Below are 18,648 nucleotides of genomic sequence, written 5' to 3' on the forward strand. Positions count from 1 at the left end.
AAAAAAAAAAAAAACTGTTTAGATCTTGGTTGGGAATATCTTGGATCTGTAGATCCATTTGGGGAGAACAATTCTCCGCCACTGTTAAGTCTCTCATTTTGTGAATAGACTTTATGCCTCCATTAATGTAGTTTCTTTTAGTAAGGTTTTGTTATAAATGGCACAAACTTTTTATTTCCTTTTCTCTTTGAGGATGCATATAGAAATGCAATTGATTTCTTCCCTGATTTTCAAAATTGACAAAATAAATACCAAATGATATGAAGAACAAACTCCATGACAACCTTAATCTCACCAGGCAATGACCATAACCACTATTGGCATGTGGCATGTTGCCTCCCAGCCATCTCCAGTGCTCACATGCAACTGCTGGGTAACAAAGGCAGGCTGGTGATGGTGGCTACAGTAGCCTCACCACCCCACACTGGCAGTGGACCTGGCCAGTCTAACCTCCACTCAGTCTTGGATGTGTAGATCGTTCATGACCTTTCCCTGCCACATGGAATGATTCAAAGGATTCCCTGGTGTGTAAATATTTGTGTCTTTCTGTTTGCCCTAATAAATTAGAGGATTTGAACTTTTCTAAGGTGGCTGATGCATGGTACCAGGATATCTCCTGAAAACCTGTACCTCAACTGAGTGTAGTGTCCACAAAGAGTGTTAGTGGGAGGTTTTTTGTTTCTCAAATATCTGGTGACTCAAACCTCGATGTCCTTCTCATGTCCTCCTAAGTCCTCACAGAGAATGAGGCGGAGCCATGGGAGAGGGCAGGCTGGGGGCCATCCTTACCAACGTGTCTCCCACTGCAGCCTTGGCCTGTGTGCTGCTCACTGCCAGGCTAGTGTTTTAGGGCAGCCACAGCAAAGTACCAAAGACCATGGCTTGAACATGAGAAACGTATTGTCTCTCATTTCTGCAGGCCAGAAGACCCCAAGCTATGGGCAGGATTGGCCCTTTCCCAGGGCTGTGAGGGGTCCTGTTGCAGGGTGCTGTCCCGGGTTTGTGCATAGTGGTCCTCTCTGTGTCTTCACTTGGGCTCCCCTCTGTGCGACCTTGGGTCCTAGTTTCCTCTTTTTATGAGTACCCCAAACACCTTGGATTAGGGCCACCCCAAGGACCTCAACTTGGTCATCTGCAAAGATCCCATTTCCAAATAATGTCACATTCTCAGGCATCGAAATGTTAGAGTTAGGACTTAAACATATTTTGGGGTCACAATTGAATCCTCAACAGAAGGGAAAGAGAGGCAGCATCCAGACTGCACAGATGCCATAGCCTTGGTAGGTGGCCTGGAGGTGGTCACAGCCCAGTAACCAGGTTATACGGGTCACTCTAGTTGGTCTTCTGCCCAGGGAAATTTTGGTTTTGCCCATCATGCCTAGCTTGTTCTGAGTCTGGAACTCTGGCACCTTTCTCAGGGCCCCGACCAGAGGTGTTACAGTTGCCGGACCTGGGAGGGCTGTTCTTGGTTCTCCCTCATCACCTGCCTCTGTCACCCTGCCTCAGGGGTCTGCCCACAGACCGGTACATGTGGAGTGATGCCACAGGGTTGCAGGAGTGCACCAAGGCCAGCACGAAGCCCCCATCTTTGCAATGGACGTGGGTGAGCCCCTGCCACCTTCTGTGGTGGGTCCTGCCCTGACCGGCCCCTCCCTGCCTCTCCCTGCCCCTCCTCTGGCTTCCTAACTGGTCTGTGGATTTGGGGTTCCTGTCCTCACTGATTTTCTCCTCCCCAGGTTTCTGATTGGTTTGTGGATTTCAGTGTGCCTGGGGGCACTGACCCAGAGGGGTGGCAGTATGCCAGTGATTTCCCTGCGTAAGTGTCTGCCTGCAGCATGCTGCAGACTGGGCCCCTCCCCGGCTCTGTGTAGTCCTGACCCCATAGCCCAGCAGGTAGGTGAAGAGCTGCAGCCCTGGGGCCTAGTGGCAGGTGTTGGGTGTGGACAGGCCCTTCAAGGCACGTGAGTCACATTTAGTCAGAAGATGGAGCCAGAAAGGCCTGAGCAGACCTGGCTGGGGAGGAAGAAGCAAGCCTCAGAGCGTGGGCTCACCCAGGGCCATCCTCATAGCAGCCAGGCCTCCCAGTTGACCCTCCCCTCCGCCTCAGGTCCTCAGCTGTCCCGGGGTCAAGGGTCATGCAGTGAACCCAGCAGTGGCTTACAATGAGCTATGTAGTAACAAGTAGAAAAAGAAAGGGTTGCAGGGTCACTTTCCAGAAACTTCCATGAAGCAGCCTTGATTTCTTCTTCTTTCTCTTGCAGCTCTTACCATGGGTACAAAACCATGAAGGATTTTGTCAGGAGAAGGTGCTGGGCCAGGTGAGGTGGGGGCCATAGGAGGATGGTCACAACTTGCTCCTTCCCTCCCCTGCCCAGTGAATCTCTGGTTACGGGGGCCAGATCCCCTGGCCTCTTGACCTTAGTCCCTGGAAGCAGTGGGAGAGGAGATCGGAAAGCTGAGTCAAAGTAAATGTCAGCCCAGGAAACGCCTGCGGGCTCCCAGTGCTCTCTGGTTTCAGAAGAGTTTGTTTTCAAGAACAAATAAGACAAATGTCACTGGCAGGCTCAGCTTGTAAGGACAGAAGATGGAGTCTGGCTGGGGGAGGGGGTGGCGAGGGAGCCACCTTCAGGCCCTCATCCCACCACAAGAGCTCTCTCAGGGTCCTGGCTCCTAGTCCCCCACTCTGCCTAGCCTAAGCAGGCTGCCCTCCTCCTCCCTTCTACATGCCTAGGGCCCCAGCATGGTGACATCAGGATCCCTTCTGTACTCTCCCTATTATACAGGAAGTGCGTGCTGGTGACCAGTGGGCCCTGGCTGGAGGTGGCCCCCATTGCCCTCAGGGACGTGTCCATTATCCCGGAGAGCCCGGACACCGACAGGAATGGGTCCAGCATCGCGCTCTGGGCTGTCAGTGACAAGGGGGATGTGTTATGCCGCCTGGGCGTGTCTGCACTGAACCCCGCAGTGAGCACCTTGCCCCATTCTTAAAATCAGGACTCTCTGGCTCTGGAGTCAGGCCTGGCTCGGGCCTCTCTGGGCCTGCCCAGGAAAGGTCTCTGGGACCAGTGGACACCACAGGTGTCCCTGAGTGGGTCACTAGGTCCCATGGGCAGCTGGTGCTGAGGATAGGTTGATGCAAGGAGCCCATCCCTTCCCTGGGCCTTGGGCAGGGATGACAGGCCTAGGGACACTGCTAAGATGAGATGCAAATGCTGTTGCTGTCCTTCCTTATGAGTTGAAAAGGTAGACAGTGGGTCCAGTAAGTACCAAGATCAGGCCATGAGTCAGGCAGGGCTGGGTCTATGTGACCTTGACTGCCCTCTGGCCACCCTGGCTGCTGGCTTGCTGGGCCTATCACCCAGAGCTGGGGGGTGGGTAAGCCTGCTGACCTTGGTGATTGCCTTAGCACCACCCTCGCCTGTTTCCCAGGGCTCCTCCTGGCTGCATGTTGGCACTGACCAGCCCTTCATCTCCGTCTCCATCGGGGCCTGCTACCAGGTGTGGGCCATAGCAAGGGATGGCTCTGCCTTCTACCGAGGCTCTGTGTCCCCCTCCCGGCCAGCTGGTGAGTGCTGCCCTCCAGGAGGCTGTGATAAGTAAGTGACATATCTGAGTAGGGTGGTGCTGGCTGGCTGGTCTTGTCTGCTCAATTTAGCTTGACAAGCATTTGTTGAATGTCTCCTCTGGAAAAGGTCTGGGGGCTAAGCTGGGGTCCTTCTAGAGGACTCATCCTATTCCTGCTGGGACCACCTAAGGACAGGGCAACTCTAGCCAGAACTGTCCTGCCCTTCCAGAGGGCAACTTATGCCTCCACCCTGTGTGGCCCACTCCTGGGATTGTCTAGGAGGGCAGGCCATGTGGGCATGTTCTCTGCTGGACAGGGCCCAGTGCAGGGGAGGGGCACATAGCTACTCTCCCCATGACCTGGGCTGGCAGGATAGCCTCCAGGCCTGCTCTCCGCTGAGCACCAGGCTGAGTGCCCTTGAGTCGGTGCTGGTGAGATAGGTCCATCTGAATCCGCCACAGCATCCGGAGGGCCTTGGGCAAGGCTGGGTGCTGAGTGGACAGCAGGCACAGGTCAGCTATGCTTGAAAACCAAGGTCAGCCGCCTGTGCCTGACTTACCATGAGCTGGGAAAGAGGCCATGTGGGCTGTGAGTGGTCCCAAGGGTGCAGCCTGAATCAGCTCTTTTCCTTGCAGGTGACTGCTGGTACCACATCCCCTCTCCTCCTAAACAGAGACTAAAACAGGTGTCTGTTGGGCAGACATCAGTGTACGCCTTAGATGAAAATGGCAAGTTGTTTTGATGCCCTATGTCGTCCTGGGCGAAGGGCAGGCCCCAGTGCTGGAGGAGACTGGGGTTGGCTCCTCCCTTTCTCCACAAGCATCCAGGCTTTTCTGAGCCATGTTTTTTCAGGAGATCTGAAGCACTAGGTTCCAGGGCTGAGCATGATGTGATCTGCCCACCTCAGTGACCATGGAGGCAGGATGCTAAGCTGGCCTGGCCTCCTGGGGCCGGGTCCAGGAAGCACAGCTCCATCCCAGGCCCCCAACACAAGACCTGTAACCACTATGACAGGCACCTGGCTGTGGTCAGCCTCAGTGCTGACTTCTTCCCCAAGTTTCATAGGGGATGAGGGTGCCATCTGAGGTGCCAAGGCAGGGTCTCTACCCAGGCCTGTGACAGGAGTTCTAGGCAGTTCAGGGCCAGCTCAGAGCCATCTCTGACTTTGTGTCACCCTAGGCAAGGCCCTCGACAGTCTCCTGCATTGTTCTATAGTTGCAGCTGAGGAGCAGGCTGAGAAAGGTAGAATCTAGACTGAAATCTGGGCCAGGCATGATGGCTCACACCTTGATACCAGAGGTTGAGGTGGGAGGATCACTTGAGACCAGGAGTTTGAGGCTGCAGTGAGCTGTGCTTGCGCCCCTGCACTTCAGCCTGGGCGACAGAGCAATACCCTATCTCAAAAATAGAAAAAAAAAAAAATCCAGGATGTTACTCTAGATACCTGGTTCTCTTTTTTATTCATTTAAAAATTCTTTGTCCTCAGTTTCTGCCTCAGTAGAAAGAGGATCCTGCCCAGTCCTGCCGGGCACAATAAAAAGGACGATTGTGAGGCTCAGGGAACCCAGGGAAGAACAGGCTGCAGCCTTGACTGGGTGGCCAGGCCCTCTATCTCCCCCACCCCTGCAGGGGGCCAGAGGCTGGGTGAGGTGGCAGGCCAAGCCAGCCTTTACTTCTGACCCCCACTTCTCTCTGCAGGGAACCTGTGGTACCGCCAGGGGATCACACCCAGCTACCCGCAGGGCTCCAGCTGGGAACATGTGTCCAACAACGTGTGCAGAGTGTCTGTGGGGCCTCTGGACCAGGTCTGGGGGGGTCAGAGGGTATTGGTTGTTAGTCTACTGAGGTCCTCTCTCTGTCTTGAATCCCAGCCCTAGTGATTCCACTGTAGCTGGGGCTGGGCCTTAGTGGGGTCTGTGTTCCAGGTCTGGGTCATTGCCAACAAAGTCCAGGGCAGTCATAGTCTGAGCCGGGGGACAGTGTGTCACCGCACAGGTGTGCAGCCCCATGAGCCCAAGGGACAGGGCTGGGACTACGGCATCGGGGTGAGCAGGGGCCGCTGGCCCGACCAGGCCTCCGGAGCAGTTGGGTGAGGGGGATGGCCTTGGGGGAGAGCTTCTGGGGGGCCTGGAACCCTGGTGCACCTGGTAATGTAGCCCTCTCCTTCCAGGGAGGCTGGGACCATATCTCTGTCCGAGCCAATGCCACCAGGGCCCCCCGGGGCACTACCCGGAATCAGGAGCCGAACACCTGTCAGGAAACACACAGCCCTGCCTGCTGCTGAGGCCCCCGTGCACCTGGACAGAGATGTGCCCGGTGTGAAGGGTCAAGGCTGAGCCATTCTTATGCTATAGTGTATGCTGTGGAGGGCAGCGGGGGGGTTGATCAGGCAGACTCAGGAGGGAACCTAGCCCAAGGTCATGGCTACTTCAGAGCAAGAGCACTGGCTAATATAGTCCAGAAACATGAAGCTCCAGGGATGACTGGCATGTGTCCGCATTTACAGAAGAACCATGGGGAAGAGGGGGGTGCTGCACCCCCCTAAGGCCTAGCCCCTACTTCCCCTCAGCCTACTCCTACCTGGCTGGGAGCCTGAAGCCCACCAGAAGAGCCCAGGAAGAAACCCCTGGAGGTGGCATCTTGGCAGCAGCTTGGGCCTGCCACCGGCCCAAGCCAAGAGACAGGCCTGGGGCTCAGAGCAACTTTGTCATGAGTTGTGACTTTTTCTCAGAGCAGGACTTGCAAAGAGAGTCTAATTTTATAGCTAAGCACTCAAGTTGGCAGGGATGTCTTCTGCAGATGGGCCAGGGCTGCAGATGGTGAGACTAGGAGATGGTGTCACATGCAGGGTCACCATCTTCAGCCCCTAGTTGGCCCTTCCCCAGATGTGTGTGGGGCTCAAGGAATCTTAGGGTATCAGATCATGTTGAGGGGACAGCAGGCATCCTAGGGGAGCAGGACATAGACCCCCTGACCTGTTCTGTGCACTCCAGGGTGAGGGCCTGGCCTGGCTGGTTGAGGAGGAAAACCCTTGGCTGAGTGGCCCTGACTTCTGTCTGGTAACTCCTCTCCTGCTTTTTATCCCATTTTTGCCCCATTTGAGGACTTTGCTTCCTATACTGGATGCTTTCCTGTGAGTTCATTGGAGCCCAAGTCCTTTCTCTGATCACTCTGATAATGAAGGGACTTATCACCAACTGACCTTCCTGGGATCCCTGCCCATTTCATCATCAGCAGGGGGTCACTTGTGCATTTATATCTGATCTCATTTTGCTGCACAGTGTCTGTCACCCTGAAGCTGACTTTAAGAAAAGTCTCCTCTAATGTCTCGCCCTGCAGCCATTTGAGAGACATGGTATTCTCCGTGTTGCTGGAGGCAGGGCCAGTTGTGTCTGGGTGCGAGCTCTCAGGCCTGTCAGGGGAGATGGCCCGGTGCTGTGTTTACATTTCAATGCCAGGTTTTCTGTGCGGGTATTATGGTGTGTTCCCCTGCAACAGTGCCCTGTGCGTTCTGCTGTGACTTGCTGCCTGCAGGTGGCTCTCAGTGGAGGGTATCACTCTGCTTTTCTCCAGGGTGACGTGTTCCCCTGCTGCTGAGCACTAACTGTTTACCTGCTCAGCATCCTTCTTTGGATGTTTTATTCAATAAAAACTTACACCAGAGTGTAAATGGCATGATATTTTTTATTGCTACATTTTGATTAAAATGCACAGTTCCCCATGCATTTGTGCATGGACAAAAGCAGCAATTGCTTTGAAATCTTTTATTTTCATTTTATGACACAGTATTGATTTCATTAGTACTTTGAAGAGACCATTAGAAAAAAATAAAAGCAAATCTGGGTCATTTAAGAAACATTTCCACCACAATTACAGCAGGAGCACGGGCTGTTCCAGTTGGGTTTTCCCTGACAGAAAGTGGCAGTTCTGGTTTCTCCACTTGTGCTGGTGAGGATCTCACCTCCCAGAGCCAGCTCAGGGTGCTGGTGCCAGGGTAGGTGGCTGGGTGGACAGCCCCAGGGTGTGGTGGAGGCGGCCAGGGCTTAGCAGTATGTGGGTCCCTGACCAGCTTGTGCAGGGACTTTAGGAAACTCATCTCATGGCCCAGGCAAAGCCTCCCCACAGGATGGGAGAGTCCAGCCTGGGATTGGGGTACAAGACAAGGGCAAGGGGCAGATCCAGCTGCAAGCTTGTCATATACCTATCCCCTCAGCTCCCCCGACACTTGCCACCCTGAAGTGGGATTGGGACATCTCAGTATCCTTGATATGGCTACAGGGCACACAGATCCCCTCCAGCTGTGGAGGAGGAGTGGGCAGCTGGCCCCAGGTCACCCTCTGGGATGTGGAAAGGACCCAGGTGCCAGTTTGGGACAGAAACACCTGGGCAGCTCTGGGCTGTGGCGTGTCCCCAGGAATGATCTGGACAGACCCTCCACTGGGTATCCCCCCCTCTCTGTGCTTTCAGGATCAACAAGGACTTAACCCATTCTGGCCACAGCTCAGTGGGAAACAAGGGCTATCAGGTCTGCAACACCCTGACACCCTTACAGTGGAGGTACCCTCACATCACATCCCTGCCAGCTGGGTGCCCACAGTCAGGGAGGCCTGGACTCCTTCTGTCCCAAACTTAGACTTATGCTCAGCCTCAGACCAGGCTTCTAGGAGCAGCATGCACAGTCTGATACCAAGTCTTACTGTAGTATGCCTGGGGCTACCTTCCAGAGAGCCTGACTAGGGGAAGGTGCTACCTTCTACCCTTAATATGGTGGCCAGGGCTGACCCCAAGCCTGTTGGTGCATTTAGCATCTGGTGCCAGGAACCCCAAACTTGGGCAGGGCAAGGATACAGGATAGGGACTGGTCAGTGGGAGCCTAGGGCCCAATTTGGCCCCCACCTACAGCACCTCAGGAAGGACCTGGCCCCTAAGGGCCTCTGGGACAGCTCTGAGCCAAGGAACAAGGGAGGGGTTGAGAGCAAAGTGACCAAGTCTGGCAGAGCCAGTAGGGCAGGAACACCAGACAGAAGGAAGCTGGGCCTGAGGCAGCAAGGATGTGCCAAGCCACCCAGGCCTTGCTACCATGGGTGGGGGGGAGGGAAGTCCTGCCGTCCCCAGATTTCACTCACAGAAAGCGCCAACATGCCCCCCAACTCAAACCAGCAACCAAGAACAAACATCCTAGAGTCCTACTGCCTGCCTTTGGCCAATTACATGACCCCACAATGGTGAAAAATATGACATTATCTGGAAGGCCCAGGACAAACGCTCCTCAACACACAGGCTAGGGCCAGGCAGAGGCTCCAGGGCTGCTCTAAGGACCTAGAGCCTCCCAGCTTCCCTCCTGGACATCCCAGAAAGGCAACATTAGCAACTCCTGGTATCCGGCTCCAACTCCATGGGGCTGTCAGGGCCAGGCCTGGACCCTCCTCAGCTGGGGGTTGCTGCTCCCACAGATGGAGGAAGGAGGAAGAGATGCCAGCCCTCACTCTAAATTCCCCTTAGAATGAATTCAAGGTCACTTAAGGGTCCTCTACTGAGCTTGACACTCCAACCATCTCCCCAGAGGCCTCAGGCTTTGCCTGGATTATTCTGGGCCTTAGTTTACCTTGAATGATAATGCAGGGCTTAGGCCCCACCCAGTCCCAGCCCCACTGCTGCAGATTGGAGAAGGGTCCTTCCAGGCCTTGGTGGCCATGTGGATGGGATGCTTCTAAGTAAATCTTTTCCTGGAATCTCCCCCTGCCTGGGAGGAGTCAGGTGAAGAGAATCTAATCACAAAGGCTGAGGCCTCTCAACTCCTGCCAAGTCCTGGTTAGTGGAAAAGCAGGACCTGGGTGCTGCATGGAGGTTTGGGCCTCAGGCCACCCAGAGCCATGGCCTCCCTGGGCCACTTGCTTGTCCCCACAGGTGCAGGTGCAGGAGAAACTGCTGGGGGTGCAGCTGAGGGCTCAGGAAAAATGGAGTCACTGGGGACACATCCTCAAGGGATGTTACCACCAGTCTGGAGCCCAGCGCCAGGGACCGGGGCTGGGATGAGGAGGCTGGCTGTCACTGCCACTGCCCCCAGGGCCAGGCCTAGGTGCCCTCTCGGAAGCTGTGGATCTGCGTGGAGTACCGCTGCAGATGGCCCTGCGGCTGGGCCTCAGGGGCGCCCAGCGTGGCCCCCACTTGCTGCTGCTGCTGCTGGAGGTGCTGGTAGAGCTTGGGGCCCTGCCCCTCCAGGCCCGGCAGGCGGCCACTGGACATGGTCAGGATGGTGGCCGTCAGCGACTTGATGTAGTTCTTGGCCAGAGTTAGGGTTTCGATCTTGGAGAGTTTCTTGTCCGTGCGCACGTGCGGGATGACTTCGCGCAGTGCCTGAAAGGCGTTGTTGAGCTTGTGCATGCGCTGCCGCTCGCGCTCGTTGCTCTCCAGTCGCCGCTGCACACTGCTGTCTCGCCGGCCACCCGGCCCTGGCCCTGACCGCCTGCGCCCGCCCTCAGTCCGCGCCCCCGTCGCTCGCACCGCCCGGCTCCGCACTCCCTTGGAGGGATCAGGGCCAGTGTCAGGAGAGGACCCGTCCGGAGTGCGCTCTCCCGGGGCGGCCTCCGCGTCCTGAGGCGGGGCTCCGCGACGGGGTGGCCGGCTCTTAGTCTTCATGGCTCTGGACTGGTTATCCCGGGAGGGGGGCCACGAACTGAAATCCAGAGCGCAAGACACGGTGGTCACTGGCACAACCAGGGAACACGAAGGGCGACTGCCCGCCGCAGCCTCCTCCCTGAGGGCACCGGGAGTCAGTGATAGCTAATTGGGTGTTGGGGCAGTGGGGGGTGGGGGTGGGTTTCTTCCGTTCACACAGCTCTGAGCTGACCCCACGCTGACCCATCAGCCTAGTCCCGGCTCTTGTGCCACCTTTCCCCTGTGTGACTCACACTGACCCCCCAGTCCCTTCTCTGACTCACTCCCCTCACTGCCTCTTGGCTTAGTGACCTTTGAGGCTTTGCTCAGACCACCCAAAGACGCGCGCGGCCGCTGCTGAGGGCTGCCGCACGCCCGAGGATGCACTGCCTCCTCTTGGCCTCACGGACAGGCATGGACTCTAGCCACCTCCCTCCTGTCCAGCCCTTCTGGACGTGACACACGTGTACAGGGACAACATCGGGGCAGGACATGGGGCAACTGTCAGAGGTCAGAGGTCGACAATGGCCCCTGAAACTGCTGCAGTCCCACCACGTGGATGGCCCAGGCAGAGGCTCCAGCACCGAGGGCCCCCATCGCGTTTTCCCCAGCCTCCACCCGGTCCTGCCTCTGAGCCCTTCCCCGCGGACCCACCCGGACCCACGACTCCCGCCTTACCGGGGTATCCGCGCCCGCACGCGCCGAGGCTGCCCACGGGGGACAAGGACACGTCGCTTTAGCCGCCCCGGGCGGGGCCGCGGACGCTTGTAAATGGACCCGCTGGGCGGGGCAGGGGCGGGGCCGGGGTCGGGGTGTTGGGGGCGGGCCCGGGGGGCGGTGGCACCTGCGGGAGGGCGGCCCAGCGGAGCTGGGCGATTACTCGGACCTGGTGGCACGAAACCCTGTTCCGCTTCCCGCCCCCACTCCGGTAGCCTTGTCCCCCTCGTTTTCCCGGTCTCCTCGACTGTCTCCCTCAACTCGCAACACCTTCCCACCACAGCCTTACCCACGTCCTCCCACCCCTTAGGCGTGTCCGGCCCAGAGCCTGTTTCGCGGAGGAAGAGGCTGAAGGCTCTCTGGGAGCACCTCAAGCGGAGGGGAAACCCCAGGACAGCACGTGACCGCCGCATCTGGCTTTGGGGTTAACACCAAGCCAAAGGCACAGGAGAATTCATGGAAAAGTCATCCTGCAGTACGAGGATCTTAAATGGACTGTGGCCACATCCTCACAGAGCAACAATCCCGACTCCTAAGGGACTGGGGACACGGACTCCGGACTGTGGGGCAGCGGGGAGGAAAGGGTACTGTCGCAGGCCAACTGTCACAGTAATGCCTGGTTATGGGCTGTCTCTGGGGAGGCAGACAGCTTGGGCTCAAAACCAGCTCTGCCACCCACCTGCCTTACAGGATCATCCCATGCCTTAGTCTCCACACCTGGTACAGGTTAAAAGGGGCTAAAAGCAGCGTCTTGCTCAGGGGTCATTCGGGATTGCAGGAACGTGGTGACACAGAGTCTTTGGGAGGGTCCTGATACCAGGCCTAAGCTCTACACAAAGCTGGGAGCAGGGTCTCTGCCCTGTCTTGGACACTCAGAGGTCTCCATCTACTCCCTGGCCATCACACTGGCCTTGGAGCTGCCCACTTAGCCAAAGTTTTAGCAGGAAGCTGTTAGCTGACTCTTGGCAGCTGGGTCCTCAAGGAATGGGGCAGGAGTGAGGGCAGGAGACATGGGGATAGCTGAGGTTAGTTAGCCTCTCAGCCTAGAGCTCATTTGAGGCTGGGCCAACGGAGCACTACATAACTGAAAATGCTTCTGAAGTTCTTCACTGAGTGCAAAGGCCTCGGATTACAGATACACTTCAAGGCAACACTCCACCACATACATGATTATCATTTTTCAGGATTACACAAATCTTCATGCTCACAGGAGTGTGCGGAATTTAGGTTTGTCAAGGAAAAGGGCACACAATCTCCAGAGAGATCAGGGCAGAGGCCAGGGAAGCAGCTGTGGGCACACAAGATGAACAGCTTCTTACTCAGGATTGTACCAGGCCACCCAGTCTCGCAAGGTGGAAAAAATATGGAATAAATGCAGCAACAGTTTATAAATATATAACTATATTTATTTTGAATATTAAATAGTTTTTAAATTACAAGCAATTTATTGAATCACACTATGCATCAATATACAGTAAAAATCTTACAATTTAAAAATGTACACAATTTAAACTGAAAGTTCATTAACTGTTAATATTGCCGTGAACCTCTTTCGACTGTGTTAAAGTACAATGGGGAGACCCGGTCGATATGACTCCTCCATAAGTCCTCATCTGCAGCTGGAAGCAACCAGTGGACACATATACCAGGTTCCAGATCCAACCCCACCCATGCAAACCTGAACACTTTAACAGCACATGGTTAAGCCACTCAAATTCATTTTAACAGGTTTGTTGGTAATTCAATACTGTCAACACTTCTTTAAGAATTTATTTGTATACTAAAGAGAATTTTCTTTATTAATAGCCAAGGCTTAAGCCAATCCAATTACTACTTAGGAATATTGTTTCTGAGATTTAAGTCCAAAATAATTGTGTACACTCATTCTTACTTTAAGGCTACTTTTCATAGGGCTAATGCTTTGAAGCCCCCATAACTAAAGCCCAACCTTTGGAGTGTAACTGTGGTTTACTTCTGAATTTTCAGGTGATGGGCTAGGAGCTGCCTCCCTTCCAACCCGGCTCCTCAGGACAGACATGCAATATGTCATTAACTTTACAAATACCTATGGGAAATATGGATAAAAGGAAGAGGTTTTGAAAGGCATTTTTACGGCAGCAAGACATACAAAGACTTTTCTTAAACTCATTTCTATAGAAACAATCGAATCTGTACATTTAAAAATAGAATGAATGCTCTGTTTTCAATTCAGCTTTGTTGAGGTTCTTTTACCCTAAAGATGAACAACTTCTTGCCCAGACACACAGTCCAATTCTCAGAAGAAGCTGGGGGACACTTTTTCTACACTGCTCTTTCTGGCTTGTAATAGGGTTATTTAGTCACAAATTAGCATCTAGCTAGGAAGAAAATGAAAGATTTTTATTATAGGATTTAAAATACACAAACCCCATCAAAGTAAGACTAATTAAAATCTGGATTGCCTCGAAAAGGAAGCCAGGGAATATTCCTGGGACCAGGTATTCTACATTGCCCCACATATCATCTAATGCCACTGGTTTATTTCATTGCACAACTGAGTGGAACAAGTATATTTAGAAAACCCACTACTGTTAACCAACTTATTAATTTAAAAAAAATGAACTGAACAAAGCACATGCTGACATTTCAAAAATGGACTGAAAATTTCAATCTACTTAATTAAATTTCTTGTGTATTGCTTGAGATTTCAAAAGAACATGTTTACCCATGTTTATTATAAATATAAATTTTCCCTTCCATGCAACACCACACTAAGATACACTACTCTACCCCCCCCCACACACACTCAAGGTATAAAATGTTTTGGCAATTAATGAGAGTGATAACAGACTTAAAGTTGGGAATTATGTTGTTAAAATCTCCTTAATCATAGTGAAAAATGTACAACCCCAAAATATCAATAAATTTATTCTAGGCTGATTGTATAAGAAGATTATATATCTTATAGGTCTGCTTGATTTTACTCATTAAATTTGAACTCTTTAAATCTATAATTTGAAAAAATGAGAACAATCATTTCTCATTTCTCTGTCAACCAAGACTGGCAGTTAGATGTAAAAATCCAGAAAATTCAGGAAGTCTCCATATCAAGAAATTGTGAGTTTTGACAATTTTGGCAAAATCATTTATCTAATGCCCTGTTAATTTTTTAAAAAACATATGCACATCACAAGAGTCAGTGTTCTCTGCACGGCCCAGGAGCACGCTATGTTTACACCAAACTGGGGATCAGGGGAACTCTTTCTTCATTCTAAATTTTCTTGCTTTGGAAAGTTATTGCTTAGTATAAAAAATTAGTGGAGGAAGTCCAGAATTGGTAATAAAGGTCATAATCTGCCATATAAACTCTGGCTAACACCCACATTTGCATTTTGCATTAGAACCTAAGTTCCTCTGATTTACACTAGGCAGCCCTAGCCCAGGCCTGGGGAGCCTATCAGCACCGGAAAACATCAGGGGTGAAGGGCCAGTGCCACAGGCCTGAGGACCCATCTGAAACAAATGGTGCTGCCCTCAGCACAGTGTGGCCATGCTGCCCGGGCCACTGGAGGCTTCCTTACATCAAAGCAGAACTCAAGGAGGGCAAAATGAAGTCATCCTTGTATTATGAACACCCAGTTCCCGCCAACACCACAAAGGTGCACTGGAAATACTCGGTCCCTTTCAACACAAAAGGAGAACTTGGTGCCCAATACAGAAGGGAAAGGTCCATGCAGATAAGCCCCAGGGCCACACAGGGCCACCCAAGGTCTCAACCGAGAGGACATGTTGGCTGCTGAAGGCTCTGCTGTTGTCCCTCAGCTCACTGCTCCACAGGTGCAGGGTATAGTGTATCTCCTAGGTTTCAAAGAGACTGGCCACACCTAGAAATGACTTGGAGTGCTCTGAGGAGAAAATTCAGCTGTGGAGATTTTTTAAAAGCTCAAACCAACACCACCAGAAGTGTACAAACAATTCACTCAAACCATCCTTGGCAACTGGAGCCCTTTGTGGAGAGACATCTTCCTCTGAGTTCCCCGGCTTCTTGAAGGAAGGATCTATAAGAACACTGGAGTTACACAGTAGTCTGGCCTCCTCAAACACGCAGAAGAGCTGTGCTGAAAGGAAGTGTCACCGTGACCCTTCTCTGTTTACAGCTCACCTGACCTGCTCCACCAGGACGCCCCCAGTGAGAGCCAGGCCATCTGGGCATCAGAAGCTGACACTGAGTTCTGGGATGCACCACTGATCGATTCTTACCAAAAGGTTTTGAAAAGATGGGGGTGGGGGGATTACATGAGAAACTGCAAGACCCTTCAGCTCCTCAGAGAGAAGCCTCATTTGCTGCAGAGAAACCACCTTGTGGAGAAGAGACAAAAATGTGTTTGTTTCAATCAACACAACAGAGTGGTGTTTCTGGACTCATTGAAAGTACTTCCTATAAGAACATAAAACACTAACATTCAGAATTGTTTATCATTTATGAAAGAGTACCATATGTACAGTTCCAACAATTCTAAAGACAGCAGAACACTGAAAATATTTAAGCTTTACAAGTACCATGCAGAGCAAACAAACTATAAAACAGGAAAAAAAAAAATCAAACTAGTGGATAGCACCAGCTTGACCTGCCTTATTTTCCTGGAATAATTTAAGATTCTGTACAACATTGGAGACTCTTAATATTTATCCACAGTGCAATTACAGAAAGCAATTAGTGATTTCTTTAAAAATAATAAATATGGCTCACTCGTGACCGTTTCCCTAGTGCGTTCTCCGTGGCGCCAGGCATGGACCAGGTGTACAGGTGCAGACACAGAGAACACCCACCTGGAAAGCAGACGCACCCTTCCACACGCAAAGGTGGTGTGGGCACTTCCCCAGAACTACCACCACGTGAGCACTTCAAGTGTGAGAGCAGCCACAGGTGCAGGAGCTGAGGGACACCAGCTGCTGGGACATGGCCACGCTCCCTACCATGGCTCCCCCAGGCCCCAACTCAGCTCGGGCATCTCCCTTTCACCTTCTGGTGCTCTCTCCCAATCTCAGCAAGGGTCGAAGGGATGGCATTGCTTGGGCTGAGGGCACAGGACTGTGGCCCCACAGGAGCAGCCTCGGACCTGAGAGCATGTCAGCAGCTGCCTAGTCTTTTTCTCCATCTTCACTGCTTCCTATTTAGAAGAGAGGAAGCAACACAACAAAACTGGGTTTTAGAAAACAATCATGACAGACAGTAACAGATTGGACAGTCTCTGAGGTGTGCTGCAAAAAGAGGAACTGAACCCAGTGCTTGCACCCCAGCAACTGCCCAAGCTACTCTGTCTCCTTTTAGAAGCAGCACCTGCCCGACTCTCCCATAAACACATCTGCTCAGCTCACAGGTCAGCTGGATGCGAACACCAGGGCATGGCAGCAATTGGGTCTGCCCCACACATCTGCCCCTCTGACAGATCTTTAAGTAATGGGCATATCTAATCAGCACAAACACAAATAGAAAGAAGCTCTTTATGTTTCATATTTATTATTTGATCTGTAAACTTCAAATTAAAAAGTGTACCTATCAAGGTTTATCTTTCAATCTAGTTATGGGGAAACAAGGAGCCATATGTGCAGATACCACCACTTCAAATGGGTCCTACCCACTTGGTCCTCTAGGACCATGCAAAGATCAAGACTTAATGGCAAAATCAACATTCCCAGGGGTAGAGCCAGATACATTTGGGCTCAATTCCAAAATCATGGGTCAAGGACTCTTAAGAGCACAAGGCTATGAAGAGCAGCTTCCCTATGTGGGGGAGGCAGGAGGCTGGGGAAAGGTGACTAGCAAGCAAAAAGGAAAAGGGGGATGCAGAGAAGATGGACAATTCCAACCTGGGGAAGGCCTAGTGACCCAGAGCTCGCTCAAGCCTGCAGTGACAAGCAGTAAGGAACCTGCAGAATGACTAAGGCCTGAAAACAGGGAATGTGGCTCCAAGAGCCAGTGTCAAGACCATGGGGGACTGACAAAACAAAATCTACTCAGCAAACACTGTGAGAACATCAGATCAACAGGCCACCATGTCCAACAGGGAGCGTTTCCCACCCCTCACCCCATCACACATGGCACCCTCACCTCCTTGCTCGATGTCCGAGTCAGTCAGATGTGTGAGGGAAAAGCTGGCAATGTTGGCAGGAGAGATGGAGAACCGGGAGTAGGGTGCCACATGGGGCCAACTCTGCTCCGAGCCCCGGGATGGTGGTGGCGGGGAAAAGTACTTTGATGTTTGAAGAGAAGGCTTGGAGCTGAGAAGGTTACTTGTTGTTTTTGACATAAAAGGATCTGGGGAGAAGTCATCATCCCATTCAAAGCCACCTCCTAGAAATAAAAAAATAAAAAAACCCTCCCTTTATCACTGTATGATAAAGAAGGCACAGGTGTGCTAGGCTGACAGCTGGGAGGCTGCTCCCAGGTGCTGGGAAGGCATCATTTAAAACACTAGGCAACCCCTTACCCTCAAAAACCACTTACATTATTCAAAGCTCTGTTATTCAGTTTCTTTAAAAACTAATCAATGAAGTGAAATACCTTCTTCATCAGTGGAACTTTCGGAATTTATGCACCTGCTCAGGTAGGGGGGGCCTGCAGATGGTGCTGAGCCGCTCAGTTCCGGGCCACGTGCCTCTCCTCCACAGGGCCCCAGTTCTTTGGTTGGGGTCTCCTGAAATGCCAAACAGAAACTGTGAGCAAAGTCCTGCTCATGGGAACCCACCAGTGTAACCACACCCCAGGCTGGCAGGTGGATCTGTTGCTAACTATGAAGTGTGTATCTTAAAACAATACTGGTTCTGAGCCTGGGCCCTCTGCATGCAGCTCTCACACCTGGGCACACATGAAGCCACTCTGTCAGGCATTAGGAACATAAACAGCAGCAGGCAGACTGGGGAAGAATGCCAGGATTCAAAGCACCAGCAAACCAGCACCGAGTTTGCCACTTTTCCCTCCCATGTCCCCTGGCCTGGAATCAACCAAGCCCGAAATCGAAAGTGGGTGCTGAAAATAGGCGTTCCAGGATAAGCCTCTGGTTCTGGTTCTAGAAGCAGAAAGGAGCCTCTTGACACTCAGAAAGAGGCTCTGAAGAATGGGCAGAGTTGTAGGTAATGTGCAGCATAGTATGGTAACTAAAGCCCCAACTTTCTGGCTGAAGGACCAAAAAGGGGAGGACCAAAGAATCGGAAGTATCAGGGACCTCACAGAGAGAGAAGAGACCATAAAGCTGTTGAGGAACTCCTAGGCTTAGTCCTGAGCTGCTCATGGTAGATCTGACCCTGAACAGCACACCAATGCCTTGAAAAGGGAACCACAGGGAGACAACTATCAAGTTCCAGCCTGGAGCTGCAGAAGTGTGAGTCGGGTTCAAATAGCACAGCAAAGGCTTTCAAAGAGGAACTGACACTGAGACCACAACCCATAGAAGGCTGGCGGGAACTTGTGGCCTAAACCCACCAGGTCAAATCTGCTAAGACAAAAATAACACCTCCATGGAATTTAAACAAAACAGAGCCACTTTAACATGATGTGAGGATATGAAATCTAAAATTACTTAATGTACAAAGAACTAGGAAAACCTCAATTCACAGGGGAAAAGACAATCCATGGATGCCAATGTCAAAGTGGAATTACCTGGAAAAGACTATTACTGTGTATAAAAATGAAATGCTCTTACAAGTAAAAGTACTCTTAAAATAAATGG

The 18,648-nt window shown here is 52.2% G+C and overlaps 3 protein-coding genes across 4 annotated transcripts in view; 1 reads left to right on the plus strand and 2 right to left on the minus strand.

The window, feature by feature from the left end:
- TECPR1 (tectonin beta-propeller repeat containing 1) overlaps positions 1-7,235 on the plus strand; it is a 30,675-nt gene extending 23,440 nt beyond the window's left edge. Inside the window, exons 17-25 of one of the 2 annotated variants that reach the window (XM_023518597.1) lie at positions 1,507-1,603; positions 1,737-1,816; positions 2,262-2,318; positions 2,784-2,964; positions 3,430-3,565; positions 4,201-4,293; positions 5,264-5,370; positions 5,491-5,654; positions 5,722-7,235. In XM_023518597.1, the coding sequence (XP_023374365.1) occupies positions 1,507-1,603; positions 1,737-1,816; positions 2,262-2,318; positions 2,784-2,964; positions 3,430-3,565; positions 4,201-4,293; positions 5,264-5,370; positions 5,491-5,654; positions 5,722-5,887 (1,081 nt within the window). In that variant the 3' untranslated portion in view covers positions 5,888-7,235. The remainder of the gene's footprint in view (positions 1-1,506; positions 1,604-1,736; positions 1,817-2,261; positions 2,319-2,783; positions 2,965-3,429; positions 3,566-4,200; positions 4,294-5,263; positions 5,371-5,490; positions 5,655-5,721) is intronic. The other variant, XM_012810850.2, reaches the window with a different exon arrangement.
- Positions 7,236-7,279: 44 nt separating this feature from the next.
- Positions 7,280-10,957, minus strand: BHLHA15 (basic helix-loop-helix family member a15). Its single transcript, XM_012810849.2, has 2 exons — positions 10,901-10,957; positions 7,280-10,241 (listed from the first exon to the last, which is right to left on the minus strand). The coding sequence occupies exon 2, from the start codon at positions 10,202-10,204 to the stop codon at positions 9,641-9,643; it is 564 nt and encodes a 187-aa protein (XP_012666303.1). The 5' UTR covers positions 10,205-10,241; positions 10,901-10,957; the 3' UTR covers positions 7,280-9,640.
- A 1,366-nt stretch (positions 10,958-12,323) lies between these two features.
- Positions 12,324-18,648, minus strand: part of LMTK2 (lemur tyrosine kinase 2) — a 94,592-nt gene continuing 88,267 nt past the window's right edge. The window contains exons 12-14 of the mRNA XM_003798894.2: positions 17,484-17,616; positions 17,031-17,273; positions 12,324-16,089 (exon numbers count right to left, since the gene is read on the minus strand). Of these exons, the coding sequence (XP_003798942.1) occupies positions 16,061-16,089; positions 17,031-17,273; positions 17,484-17,616 (405 nt within the window). The 3' untranslated portion in view covers positions 12,324-16,060. The remainder of the gene's footprint in view (positions 16,090-17,030; positions 17,274-17,483; positions 17,617-18,648) is intronic.

Source organism: Otolemur garnettii, unplaced genomic scaffold, assembly GCF_000181295.1.
Source record: "Otolemur garnettii isolate 467f Iridium unplaced genomic scaffold, OtoGar3 scaffold00142, whole genome shotgun sequence".
Taxonomy (NCBI): Eukaryota; Metazoa; Chordata; class Mammalia; order Primates; family Galagidae; genus Otolemur; species Otolemur garnettii.